At 35.4% G+C, this 14,697-nt stretch overlaps 1 protein-coding gene across 2 annotated transcripts; it reads right to left on the bottom strand.

The window, feature by feature from the left end:
* Positions 1-2,317: 2,317 nt before the first annotated feature.
* Positions 2,318-11,974, bottom strand: LOC106668187 (exocyst complex component 5-like). Of its 2 annotated transcripts, none has more exons than XM_014396717.2 (4): positions 11,873-11,974; positions 11,682-11,814; positions 9,166-9,296; positions 2,318-2,501 (listed from the first exon to the last, which is right to left on the bottom strand). In XM_014396717.2, the coding sequence occupies exons 1-4, from the start codon at positions 11,874-11,876 to the stop codon at positions 2,410-2,412; spliced, it is 360 nt and encodes a 119-aa protein (XP_014252203.1). In that variant the 5' UTR covers positions 11,877-11,974; the 3' UTR covers positions 2,318-2,409. The 2 variants fall into 2 exon arrangements, with proteins under 2 accessions (XP_014252203.1, XP_014252202.1); XM_014396716.2 differs by lacking the exon at positions 2,318-2,501 and adding an exon at positions 2,622-2,794 and having other exon boundaries at positions 11,873-11,973.
* Between the last annotated feature and the right edge of the window lie 2,723 nt (positions 11,975-14,697).

Genomic DNA, 14,697 nt, shown 5'->3' with positions numbered 1-14,697 from the left:
TCAAATGACATATATCATTTATACTTTCTGTTGTCCTTTTTCATTACCAGTACATCACAAGTACTTCTAATCACGAAATCCTGCCCAAATAACGTGCAATGTTTGTAAAATATGGACTCAAAGTCGGAATTAGACGTCTAACTGTAAGACGTTAGTATCACCTACTCCGGTGTTTTTGACAGACAGGGGTTAGACTACTAAAGTTAAGCTGGGGGAAAGGAACGCTAGTTCGGCCCTCAACTCATACTGTTTTTGACCTATATTCACACTCTTTCTTAAATTTATTGTGCTATATAGTAAAGCAATACTTGAGTGAACTTACCTGTGTTCGAACTAGAGAGGTGAGGGTGGAAGAGGTCCTGAAAATTCCGCTTTCGGACCTCTCACAACATTCACGCTAGTAAATACATTATTTTCTATTAACATACTGTTCAATAAACTAGGGCTATCTCAATAATCCTCCATGACACTACACACAAACAATTTGTTTTCCTTTTAAGGGGGCATACGTCAGCTCGGTCATTTCAGCTCCGAGCACTTGCGAAATATTACAACACACATCCAATTCACACAAATAAATACATTCACACCTATATACATTGCATTCATTCTATTGATAGATGGAGTACTCAATATTCCTCCATCGACCTGTATAAATTAACGAACTAATCTAATTGGGGTCGATGGGGTACTTTTATAAATATTCCGCCATCGACCCAAGTCACGTACACATCTCGAGGGACAATGGGGATGCTATTCCACCATCAGTCCCTCCCTATTCACTCTTATAACTACGCTCACTCATACAAACACAGCAACACAAAACACATATTTGGTGGCTATATACAATAAAAAATTCCCAATTCCCCTAAAAAGCGGAACAGGGGTCCCTGCAACTCGGTACCGTGTCTGAGAACCATTCTTAAATCCGGCGGCATGCCTACACGCTCTCTGTATGGAGCCAAGGCATGACACGCCTCCATTATGTGGGACCACATACAGCAATCTTTCTCTGCATAGGGGGCACGTTCGCGGGCTTTGACCCAACACACAAACTATTCTACTAGTAAATGAGGGATCATGGAGTACTCGATATTCCTCTATCACCACATACACAAAAATCTAAATACATTGGTTCGTGATTGAAGAAGTTGAATAAGATTTCGTTTTTTCGAAAACTATACAGGGTGTTCGGCTACTCGTGTTACAAACTTTGCCAGTAGATTCTACATTCAAAAAAGAACCAAAAAGTCCTAATTAACTATGGTCTGAATCTCAGCAGTCAGACTTATTCCACTTTTTCTGATTTTTTAAGATTTCACGACCTTACTTAAAAAAAAAAATTATAACTCCGTTGATTCTATTGAAAACTAGTTAACGTTTAGTATTGATCACATCTTATTGGAAATTTAACATAGTTTTCAGTGGTATCAACGGATTTATCCAAAACGTTTTAGTTTTGGAGTTATTGTTCAGTTGAAGCAGAGTCGTGAAATATTAAAAATCAGAAAAAGCGGAATAAGTCCGAAACCGCTGAAATTCGGACCATAGTTAAGACTTTTTGGTTTCATTTTGAATGTAGAATCAATGGGCAATTTTTATTCCGAAATCCGGTATTCAGAAACGGTTTTTGCGACTAACTTGAGAACGGTCGTCCTAAATGAAAAACTGGTAGCACCGTTGAATTCGGCGTCAAATAATATACAAAAATGAGTATCTTGCCATTTGAAATTGTTAGAAGAATAGAACGGAAGTAATATTCACCCCGTATAGTAGAAAATCCCTGTTTCTTCTAAAAATTGGACCATGAGATCCAAAGACTCGTCGCTCAAGAACAATCATACTACTCATCTGGGCGTAGGATCCAAGAAAGGATACTCTTACATTATGTTGAGATGGCTTGCTGGGAAGTTTACAATCGCTTTTGACTTTATTCAACCAATTCGAATTATTATTTATGTGAAAACAATAAAATCTTTTAAATAAATGTATGGAGTGAATGTGTCAGTAAAAATAGGAAGGAACAAAATTGTATTCCGTTTTAGCTCAGAAGAGTGTACCATTGAGTCTGTTGAAAAGGAATCACAACGAGAAAGCTAACACCTGTTAGTTTCGAAATAGCACAACAGACATCTATTATTAATATTAATTTAAAAATATCTTATGTTTTAAAAATAATATATAATTTATGAAGAAAACCATAAATAGTGCGTTTATTAATTGAAACTATATTCAGCTAATTTGTGAACGTGTGATTTAGTTTTGTTGCCTAACTCAGAGGTTTACGACCTGAAGGCGACACATTTCAGGCCTAAAATTAAAACAGAATCACAGTTTTATTTTTACGTTGTAAGGATTTACAATCGGCTTATGTTATCGACGGCGTTTCTGCGGTTTGTGATCCCCACGTCATCGGTCATAGTCGGAATTATCGACGATGTCACCCACGGCGATGCAGGTGCTGGGACCGCAGATCCCGGTGAAAACCACTTCCACGCCATCTAAGCGAAAGGATAAAAAAAAGAAAAATCAATACAAATCTCAAATCGCGAGAAAAATGTTTTAAAAGAAAAAGTCAGCTTGTTGAATGATTTCGTGTCATGGTATTAAAAACATCAGAATAAAAAACGCATATTTTATTCTTTAAAATAAACTTATATCTAACAAGGTAAAGCTACACAATATGCTAGAAAATTACAAAATTATTTAACAGGTAAAATGTTTTCATAGACGTTCCCTCGCAGCAGGCAGCCTTCAGAGTTGCAAATTCCGGAGAATACAACTGCTTCTCCTCCTATGAAAAAAAATCTTAAAATATTTAAGTAGAAACTCTTAAATATATTTGTATTTTGAAACTGTATATCAAGATTTTCGCCAATGTTATTAATTTTTCACTTTTCTTCAAGGAAATTATTCTGACTGTTGTTGGTACAACTGTTTCGATTAAGAAGAATAAAAATAAACAATGTGTGATGAATATAACAATAAATGTCTATTCACTAACATTATCAAATCCTGTACTAAAAAAAAGTCACAATACCACCCCTCATAATTTACGTGTTTACCATGTCCTAGGTCACCGATAACACGCAAAAGTAAACATCTTATAAAAATATCCGTGACTACACTTTAAATTTATACAGATTCTGTATGTTAGATAGCGATGTTACCTAGTTGGAAACACTCTCAGTTCTATTTTTTATACGTTCTTGACAGATTTGTGCCCACCACGTCTCGCGTTTTACCCATTTGTACGATTAATAAATTTCCACTTAATTTCATTCCCATCTTATAGTACAATATAAGTCTTACTCCTTAAAAAAAAGGACACTTGTATTTTGTTGTTTATTTCAAACTATATGTATTTTTATCGTTGTATTATTTACAACATATTTATTTTAATATCAACGTAAATTAAACGTGATTAGAAATTCATTAGGTTTAATAAAAATTGATTGTGATTGTTTGAAAGAAAGGGCCTAAAGTCTCCGAGACATCGAGTAATGGCCAGGTAAGTTACACTAATCATGGTTTAAACTGGGTTTACTGGAAACCTCCTTCACATTCTGAACCAAGTTCAAAGAAGGGACTGTTCTACGGAATATTGCGGCCTAATGGTAACACGTCGATTGTATGAGTATATAACACGATTAAATGAGTATACATAAGTATAAGTATAAATAAATACGCGAGAGAAAAATCATTAAGTTATATCGTAAACGAAATAGAAATTGCCGGATCTTTTACTGCTTAAAATAAAAAGACGATTAGAACTATTTATAAGAAAGAACACTCATAATTTGCAATTTTTTGGAAACGAGGAAACAAAAACCGATTCAATTCGCATTCAAATTTTGCTTATCAAAAGTTCAATCTTTAACGCTTTCTTGCCAGTCGTCTCTATAACTAAACTCACAGGATTTTCCGCTAACCTTTTAACAAAATTGGTAAAAAGTTGGACATAAAGGGTTAACAAGATAATGTACGTATGAAATGGTATCAGGTATGAAATGAACTAATCTTTATGTAAGATCTGATGTAAGGGTCTGATTACACGACATTTGAAAAATGGCAAAAAAGGAGGGAAAAATCGAAAGGTAGGATGAAGTGGGAAGTTGGAGTCCGAATAAATCGAAGTCACGGTAGCTCAAGTGGTTAGAACAGCGGCGTATTGAGCCGAAGGTCGTGTGTTCGAATCCCGCTCGTGACACTAACTTTTTCATTTCAACCAATACCTTACATAAGATTAATTAATTGAAAAAAGTTATTTGGTCAATCGGACCACGAAATATAATGTATGAAATGAACCTCGAAACCTACAGGACTAACCTACGCTTGACGGTCATACATAGTGAACAGGTTTATCTTTGAACTCGTTCAAGATAAAATGAAAAACGGCAATTTTTGATTTGAACTCGGTTCAGAACTAAACTGAGTTTAAACCAAGTCGGTGCAACCGGCTCTAAATATGCGATCAGATTACGTCTTGTGAAACAAAATCTCATTCAACAAGTTTCAAACTGTTCAACGCTTGGCGAACAAAGTCTAACCCGTCTCTTTATCATGCCCTGTAAGTGTTTTTTATTTATATTTAGTACATTACGGGGGGTGACCCCCCCAATCAGTGCAGTCATAGAAATAAATTTATATTTTTAAAGATTAAGAGAAAGTTCATTCCTCAGACACCAAGAGACAAATCTATTTACATCTTCCTGCACACGCACATTTTCCTCAGCATTATTTACAATGGCAAACACTTTTATTTCATCTGCCAATAGTAAAAATTATGAATCTTTGAAAAAGAGGACACATGTTAAAGAACATTAAAAACAAAATTGGACAAAATGAGATCCTTGAGGGACACTAGATGTTACTCTAACGGTTCTGGAAAGTTTACCTCTAAACTTTATATTACGATCTCTTTTGGAGAGATAGGATCCAATCTAAGCCAAGAAACTGCCACGAAATCCAAACTGCTCAAGCTTACCCAAAAGCAATCCATGGTCAACCGTATCCGTTCGGTCAAGCGAAAGCTTAAGCAATATACCCGTAAACTACGTCCACTTGCTTACTATTCTCAATGGAATTAAAAATGAATTCCTTGTACGTTAATAGGTGCCATATTTGAGGAAAACTTTTCAGATACCCGTGTGTCGTCTGTTCTTATTATATCACCATTCTTCATAGGTAAGGGGTATCCTTTAGTGTATCTTTTCTCGTTGATGAAAGACCAGAAAGATCTGATATATGAAGTCTTAGCTTCAACACATAATACATATTTATTGTAATCCTTCTCAACACCCTCCTTAACAAAAGCACTGCGTGTTCTATGCGATACATGTCAGGAGAATGTGCTGGCCAATTCATTGTAGTAATCCACCCTCCAAGTAATGGTTGACAACTCGAGCTAAATGCGGTCGAGCATTATCGCGCACTAGCATGAAATTGTCCTCAATAAATAGAGCGAATGAGACCACAGCTTCCAGAAGAACTTTCTCAATGTAGTGCAGTTAAAGAGTCATAATGGGCATGGACGTTGGTTCCTCTCCATACCATGCTGATTACCTTTCTACGCGATTCTGCAGCACTACTGCATACAGAGAACCTAATGCTGAACTTCTAACGACTAGGTTTTTCTCACGAAGCCTTCTGATGTCTGTTTTTCTTTTTGATTGAATCTTTAAGAACTGATTTTCTTTATGTTCCATTTAAAGAGTGTAAAATGGTTAGTAACTCTTGAAAAGTAAACAATAAGTTATGAATATTTTGTTAACGCTTTAAGTCAATTATTAATCTTCATAGGTGCCTAGTTATTAGGAAAATAAACAAATATATACAAGAGTTTTTGTTTTGTCTTTGAGAGTATTGTAAGCAAGTATTGCAGTTATGCTTCTTTCTGCGTCAACATGTTTCCTAGGAAATGCTGAAATGAGTATTTATCATGGTCTTATCATAAATGTTACCCAAAATAAAATAGTTTTAAAAGTACCATCTTTAATAGACACAGATTGTGTATATTATCTGATTTTATGCAGTGGAAACAGATTAATTTCTATGTTTTACGTGCTGTCATTTTTGTATCGGTTACATTTAACATTTTTGTTCAAAGACCGTTCATCAATTTCATTCTATTTTACAACACTTGTAATTAAAGCTAATTAGTTATTAACGTATTTTAATTACGATTCTAGGTATTTAATTTACAGAATCGAAATGCTTTCGAAATGATCAACAATTATTACTGAAGTCACGAGAAAACATGTAGAATTTTTTTAATCTGAACTACAAGACCAAATTTGACGTTGTGTCGTGTTTTCTCTTTTCGTCTGGCCTATCTTCATCTTTTGGTTGTTACAAGGTGACGAAATTGTTGCGATTATCTTACAAAGCAGGATCACATCTTCTGCCCACGTGCTTTGGCTTCCGTTGACGGATTTGTAAATCACGGCCGTTAATGTTACAAGATGATAAACGCTTCTTGATAAAATTGATAAAATTTAATTATATTTACCAGAAACTGCTTGTTGCTTTTGCAAATCGTTAAATTTTTGAATATAACCTTCCACCCAGTTCGTCATGATTTTAGTAAAATTTATTTTATTTGGTGGGCAAATATTTTGATTGTGATAAAGGTGGTAATGTCATCTTTGTAAATATCTTTGAATAGTAGGGAATAAAGATATAAGAAAACTTGTGTGTTGGATGAAAACTGCATTCATCTCATGCGTTAAATTGCTTTAATTTAAACAGAACTGAGTTCCAAGATTTATCCAATCGTACGTGACGTGAAATCGAGGTTGACGTTGTTTTTAACTGTACGTTGATATTTGACGACTTGAGGTGCAGACGTAGAAAGTAGACTAAGCGTTTTATTGATTATGCAAATAAACAATGTGAACAAACTTTCTACAAAAATGAAACATACTTTAATTGCTATGGCATATGACCAGGAAAGTTAAAAGTTCCTCAGATTGGAAAAGTTCTTGAAAGATCGCTTCCCGCGAGTTAATCATCTACCTTGGCCAGATGATGGTCAACATTCAATTTGGTTTCAGGATAAATCACCAACTACATTGAGTAGCAAATCAGAAACACTGGCGAGGAAAAACGTTTCTACCGAGAATACAACATACAACTTGCTGACGACAGCTTTGAGCCATGCGACTTGTAATCCGAGTGGTATGACATTTCAAGAAGACCCCAACCAAGTGGGCAGGATACCCTTTATCTTTGTAAGCTTAAAATAAATCAACACTAAAATTGTGAAAGTTCTGTATAATAGACGAATAACAGCTCACAGTTTAACCTTCACCAGTATAAACACACCAAAGGAAATACAGTGACGTATATTCGGTAATGGATGCCAGTAATTATTTTTAAAAAAATCAGACACCCATTCTTAGTAATAGGAATGACTACATAATCCGGAACAACAACATCACTTTACAACATCCTTTGTAAGTCTAGTCACGTCTCAACAGACTTCAACGGAGAAGAATAATTCAGGAGGATATCAGATACAATGATATCATATACAGGTGGCTCCAAAACACACGAAGGAGCCGGACCAGGCATTTTTTCTACAAGCCCAAAATATGAGCAAGCAAACTCAATCGAGAAGTACACCATGGTCTTTCAACAGGAAATACATCAACGCTTGTGCCTTAGAAAATTTTAAAAGAAGTTACACATACAAAAAAAATCCTCATAGGATCGAACAGTCAAGCATTAAAGAATTAGTTGGAAAAGTAAATCACATCAAAATTAGTCAGTGAATGCATTCAAAATCCCCAAAACCTGGGGAAGCACAATAACCTGATGATATCTTGGGTACCAGGACACAAAGAAATTTTGGGTAATGAAAGAGCAGACACACTGGCCAGAGGAGGATCAGCAAGAACATAGGCCTTGAACCTATTCTTGCGATAGCAAAATCAAACGCTGAATCCTCGGTCACAGAGGGGATCCAAAAAAAGTTAAAAAAAGAAATGGATAAAGATGTGCTAGTCACAGTAAGCTTATGTTAAAAGAAACTCACTGCTACAGTTAGAGAAGGCTAAACTCAGAGGAATGATAGGACTACCGGTCACTGGCATCTGAGAAAAAATCAACACAATATGGTACATTCAGTGATAACCCTATTTGTAGGTTATGCAACAAGGAGGAAGAAATAGCCACCCATAGCATCTTCGAATGCAAGAATCTGCTCATTGGAGACAAAACCTGGAATGCAAAGAAACCGCAGGGAAAGGAATTGTAGCAACGACATTTAGTGACCTAGTCTTAGGAGAAGGATCGAGTCGATTGCTCTGAAGGAACTACGAAAGTTCAATAAGCCAGAAGGATGCTTGGGATCAAACCCCCCCACTTCCTAATATCCACCACCATCATCATTCTCATCAACACACCAAAGGAAAATAGAGTATTTTGGATTGATAAAGGACTCCAAACTCACATGGAAAGTGGTTGATGATCTTTAAAACGACACGGGACTAAAACACATCCGAATGTGACTTAAGCCAATGTTAAACGATTATAGCTAACCGGTTGTTGCACTCATGGGCATTTGCCATCGAAATTAAGGGGTCTGCTTCTGGTACACAATGGGCGCATGTTTCCCTGCATTTATGAACAAAGATCCTCAGGGACGTCGAATGAAAGTTACACCACACTAGGGTTGACTCGTAAACACTGAGAATGAAACAGAGACAGAAGTAACCAATTTTAAATATCTACCGTGATAACTTTTGTTAGCTATTTATTATTAGTATATTTTTATCCTTAATGCTAAACCAAAATTATTCCTAATTGATAAATGTATTAATACTAGTAATTGGAGATTCACCATTGGGCCGCAGTAGTCGAATTGTTTATTGAGATGTACTGTGATTACGTTATTGGGTGTAAATAAAAATAGAAAAAAACTATATCTGACCTAATGATTCGATTGTTATTCTAGAGATATTAATCGTAAAATCCACTAAAGTGGAAATGAGACAATTAAACAAGAAAGTGCTTCCTACCCCCACGACCATTGGTGAACTTGCGCGAACAAATGCGTAGATTACGAACGATTTACGTTATCGTGGAACGTTGACGGCTCTAGGTCACGGCCGGGGAAACGCGACAGAATGAAAAATGAAAATGGTCAAATGTTTTATTTACCTGTGTCTTCTCTTTGCGGTTCCTGCCTGGCATTGTTGAGGTTGTCGCGCTGCGCGTTCGTCCCTGCGGTTGTCGTCGCCCTTTGGGTCGTCGGTCTGACAGCGGATCTCGCAGTAGTGGTGGTCATATTACTGAAAAACCAATTAGGGGGTAATTTAACTAATTCTTCGTGATATAAGATGCACTGAAATGGTTATAAATAACGCTGACAGAAACCGAACCCTTCTATGTGGCAAGAGATTCATCCAATCAGAGAAAATCCAAGAATGAAGAGTGAAATTAAAGAAACGAGGTGATTCACTCACTGGGCATAACAAATCAAAGAATTTTCTTGCAAGACTTGAATACAGAATATATGAAAGAAGGGTGGGAAAGACTCAGAATCTTAACTAGGACACTGCAGAATCAATGGACATCAGGAAAAAAATTACGAACCTGAGGAAACCAAAAAGACACATGCACATACACACCAGACTGTGCGATACATTTCTCCGCAGTAGTCCACAACAGTTGTTACTGGGACTATTTATCAAATTCGTCGACGAATTAGGGCAGTCATCGATGCATTCTACAAGTGATCAAGGTATGCAACAGCTCTTAAAGAGCACGGTACAACATAACTCTGATAGCTCCATTACATAAACACATAAAAGGTTCTGAAATTAAATACACGGCAGGTTGATTTAACGTCAATTAATTATGAAATATTTTCTAAATCTATAGCTTTCTTGTTAGGATTTTGATTCTTCAAGTGGGTAAAAACGAGCTAGCCCGTTGAACCAAACGTCCGATAATTAAAGGTTTTCCTGCTCTCAGAGTAACTTTGCATAACAACTGAAAAAATATTTATCTAAGGATAATACTAAAAAAGGGACAATAGTGTCAGTTCATGTTTCATCTTTATTGACTTTTTAGCCACATGTGACAGTGTCAACAGTATACGGATATGATGGACATAAATATACCAACCCGTCGCCATGTTCACCATTATGTTGAGTCGGGCTCAAACGAAGGCTTTCAGTAACAAAACCTAGGCATTGGTTGTGCAGCCGGTCTGTTTTTTAATCTTTTAAAGAATAATTAGAATATAATGTATCTAACGGAACCATTTTCATAAATCTGTCCAGTTCCTTTGACAGGTGACAGGCCTTTGGGGATGGTTTACATTATAGCAAGAACGATGGATATTGATAAAGAGCGCCTTCGTTAATATTAAAGGCATGGTGATTCATGAACAACAGTTTCGACAGATCCCTAGTAATTTCAAAAAATAAATCTCTGGTAGCAAGATAAATAATACTGACGACACATAAATGCTGTTTCGTCTTAAACAAACACTTTAAAAGCAAGTTGTTGACACATGCTACAAAGCTAAGTGAAAAACTGGCCTATTTTAGGGTACGCTTCAGAATCCTGGACCCTCTCCAACAAGGACGAACAGCGCCTTTTGGCGTACGAGAGAAAGACGCTGCGCAAAATCTGCAGTACGTGAAGCTACTGACGAACTTCAAATGACAACTTGAATTAAGTTCAGCAGACCGAGATGGGCTTTTCAGGTCATAAGAAGTTTAGAGTCATAAGGAGAACCAGACAATTTATCTCCCGATTTGTACTTGAATACTGCAAGAAGCAGGAGCTGGGGAAAAGTTTCAAGACCTTAATAATATCGCTGTACCCCCCTGAATAAAGATGAGTATTTCAATTCAAATTTAAAAGCTAATATTCAGTTTCACACAGCTTGTTTTCTTACGTGTACAAGTTGAACTTATTCCAATAAATAATCCTACGTAAAATGTTCCAATGATCACATCTTTTAAAAGACTCTCGAATCGTTTCAAAAAGTTATCACGTGGGCGAATTTTATAATTAAAACAAAAAATTAATGTTTAAGGTCTTGGTGGTTGATGGTGGGTGGGATCCTATTGAATTACATCCTTTATGTGCCAGGAGTCGGACCTTGTCCTCCACCTCTCCCACATAAGACAAAGGCAATGTGCATTTATATATTTATGTTTTGTGACTCCTTGACATACAAATTAATTTTTTCAATATTTGATTCAAGGTCTGATATTGGATCGGTAAAAGGATACATAAGAAATTTCTTTTTGGTACTTTCATTTTATGAAAATATTAACTCTTTTAGGTTTTTCAAGTCGATTAAGATTTAAAAAAAGAATTATTAATAATATTGCATGAAAAGCTGAAAGGGAGGTAAACTTCCATATGGGAAAGTCAAGATATTGAGAAATTACTTTTCTAACGGGTACTTTTCGGGAGTTTTTTGATCTAATGCGATCTATCCATAATTGGGCAGAGTTAAATGCTTTTAGTTCGCTTTACAAATGTAATAGTTAAGCACAACGGTAGAAAGAAAAATGGTTGGCATAAATCGATCGTTATTACTAATGCATGTCTATTAAAACGTGCCGTGTGTTTTTCACTACAGTTCCTTTTTTAAAACGCTTCACTTTTCCAAATGTTAAAAGGGTTCATTAGTTTATTTTTTCAGACGTCACCTGTGCGTTGCAGTAGTAGTCGGTCCTGTAGTCGTAGCTGCGTTGGTAGATGACAGGGGAGCTCTTGTCGTAGAATTCGCAGGTGCCGAGTGTACACCGAGCACACAAATCAGCAGAATTAGGCAAACGACATCTTGAAAGAGAATGTTAACATGTTAAAAAGAAAGGACAAACCCTATTTTTCAACTCACTCATTTTCAGTACAAACTCCGGACTCGGCCTTCTTACAAATACGAAATCCAACTCGAACTAGCTTACTAAATACCGTTTTTATCTGCGGCCCTTATGACACCGGGAAATTATCTCTCTTGCTATTTTCTTTTTTGGTTTTCGGAATCGGAACAATTTCACAGATAATATTCACCTTTGCGCTATCGTCTCTGCTAAGGCCTTGGCTCGTTTACCCACGTACAAACGCCATTCTGGAAGAAAATGCGTTCTTTTTGAGGCCTCGAAAACTATAAATACTTAATAATCAAATAGAAATTAATAATATAGGTGCACCGTAGTGCAAAAGTTCCCGTTCTTCCCTCCCACCCTACAAACCATCCTTAACAACATTGCATCAATTATTTTAAGTAAGTTATTCTGATATAAACATGTAATCTGTTCGTTTTCGATAACTTTGGCCTGCCCGACCTCGCTGGGTTGTCATGTAAGACGTGTTTCTACATTTCGCTATCTTCAATAAGTGCTATTTGGGTATACCAAACCGGCGATACTAGGCAGACCCAGATGATCAAAGAGTCTACTATGTAGTCACATATTCAGTACGCTTTCGTCTTCTAGGGAAGTAAATATAATAATATTCAAAATTCTACAGTAACCCCCTCCCTCCACTAAAAAGAAAAAAAAGAAAAAGAGAATTCTACCACTATTTATTATGACGTAAAATTTCAAATTGTAAATTGAGTCAACCGATTCAGTATGTATTGCCTCAACATAAAATCCCATTTATATTGAAATATTTCTAGGCCCTCTCATTTCTAGGGTTCTCATAAACGTCCTGCAAGTTTAAAAAAAAGGCTTAAATTTTAAGAAAAATGCACATATAAAAATACACTATGGCTTTTCAAGCAACTCACCTCTCAAATCAAATAATACAATAATTCTTTTTTCAAAAAATGCATTAAGCACAATTTCACATTTAAATTAAAGATCTGCTCCCCAAGGCTAATATTTCTAATTTTTTAGGTGTATGAGGAGCAGTCAATAAAAAAACACACATTTCTAATATTTCTGTTCATAATTCAACAAAATTAAACTAGGTAGGCATAAAATAGGATATTTCCTCTAAGTATCTATAGCACCGACTTTGATTTATAATGGTATTTATGTAGAATTAGAATAGTTCTATGTTTTTAGTTCTTATGTGATGTAACAATGTACATATGCTGTTTTATTTTTTAGATGGGTTTGCAACATCAGAAGTCATATCAAACCGTGAGTGCCAGGGTTTTGAAAAAATCCCATTTGTAAGTATGTTGGGGTTGATGCAGCCACTGGATTCGAACCCGGGGCCTTTTCCTTACAGTGATGAACGCCTTAAATATTGCACCCACTGATACCCCTTCTATATGCTGTTAAAACAAAAAATAAAGTTGATTAAAAATAAAAAAATAATAAAAGCCCCAATCGCAGTTTCATCACCTGCCAAACCCCAAGAAAAATCTCACAATTTTATACAATTATGTAATATATTATTAAAAAAACATTATTTACAACCATAACAATGTTTTTGTATATAATTGATTATATTCAAATTATGACGGTATCACTTAAACTTACTTTATGATCTTCCACCTACTGAGTCAGTTGGTTCCAAAGGTTCAACTTGTAAAGATATTTGTTAATAAACTGTATTCGAACTGTGCTTTTTTGGACACCTTGTGTAATGACTACTTCAAGTGTCGACAAGGTTAATCATCTATGTGTATTTTAAGTTTTACGGTCTATTACTAACTATGCCTAAAAATAAGATGATGTCGCCCCAAGGAATTGGTGGAATTTCCTCGCTACTGGTGTTTGATCCAAGTGAAGAAGACTGGAACGCTACAAGAGTTGTGGAACTTGACAATCCCTTCTCTTATATGGTATAAGGTATCAGAATTTCAGAAAATGGTTGAATTTTATGTACTTCATCAATAGAGAGGTGAAGGACTGGATCTTACAAGTAAAAAAGTCTGCGTATGTGTAAATTTGGAAACATTTTAGAGGAATATGTTAAAAATCACTTTTTGGCTGGATTAATTCCAGGCCCAATCCTGACATAGTAACATGAATTTTTTTTCAAACTCCCCCCAGGTCCTGTTAACTTGTTAGTTGTTTATTTCTCTGTTCTATAAGTTATATGAATTAGAGGTTTCCATAAAATGGTCAATTGTACAGAAAATCTGTATAGTGGAACTTCTGCCCCCATGTGGTGTCATAATGGACTAACTGAACCATTTGGTCCTATATGGGCATCAAACAAGGGTGCCGGTTAAGCCCGCTACTTTTTGCACCTTTCATTAATGGCCTGCAAACTCCTCGGATGGCGGAGTTAATATCGAGGAAATCGGATTAACATATTAGCATAAGTGGATTATTTATTTATTTTGGCATCAGATAAAATTGCTCTCCAGAAAATAAAATTAAAATTAAATAAAAAAAATTCCTTTGTTTTATTTTACATTATATGGATTTACTTTCTATTTTTAACACATTCGTATTAAATAATACAGTATTAATTTATTACAATTGTATTTATTGTATGATTATTGTAAAATATGAAACTGTTGCTAAAAGGATTGTAAAATTTTAAGGCAATAAAATTTGATTCAATTTAAAAACTTATCAAAAATAATAGTGTGATATTAATATTTTTGTTCTCCTTGATATAAATACTAGTTAAACCTCATACATAAAAAACTGATATATGTGAAGATAAACTTTTTAGACTCTAACCAGTCACAAATTGTTGATAACAAATTGATAATTCTCATTGTGTGAATAACCAGTAATAATATTTGAATGA

Source organism: Cimex lectularius, unplaced genomic scaffold (genome assembly GCF_000648675.2).
Source record: "Cimex lectularius strain Harlan isolate CLEC.00 unplaced genomic scaffold, Clec_2.1 scaffold180, whole genome shotgun sequence".
NCBI classification, from domain to species: domain Eukaryota; kingdom Metazoa; phylum Arthropoda; class Insecta; order Hemiptera; family Cimicidae; genus Cimex; species Cimex lectularius.
This window is presented reverse-complemented; position numbering and strand designations above follow the sequence as displayed.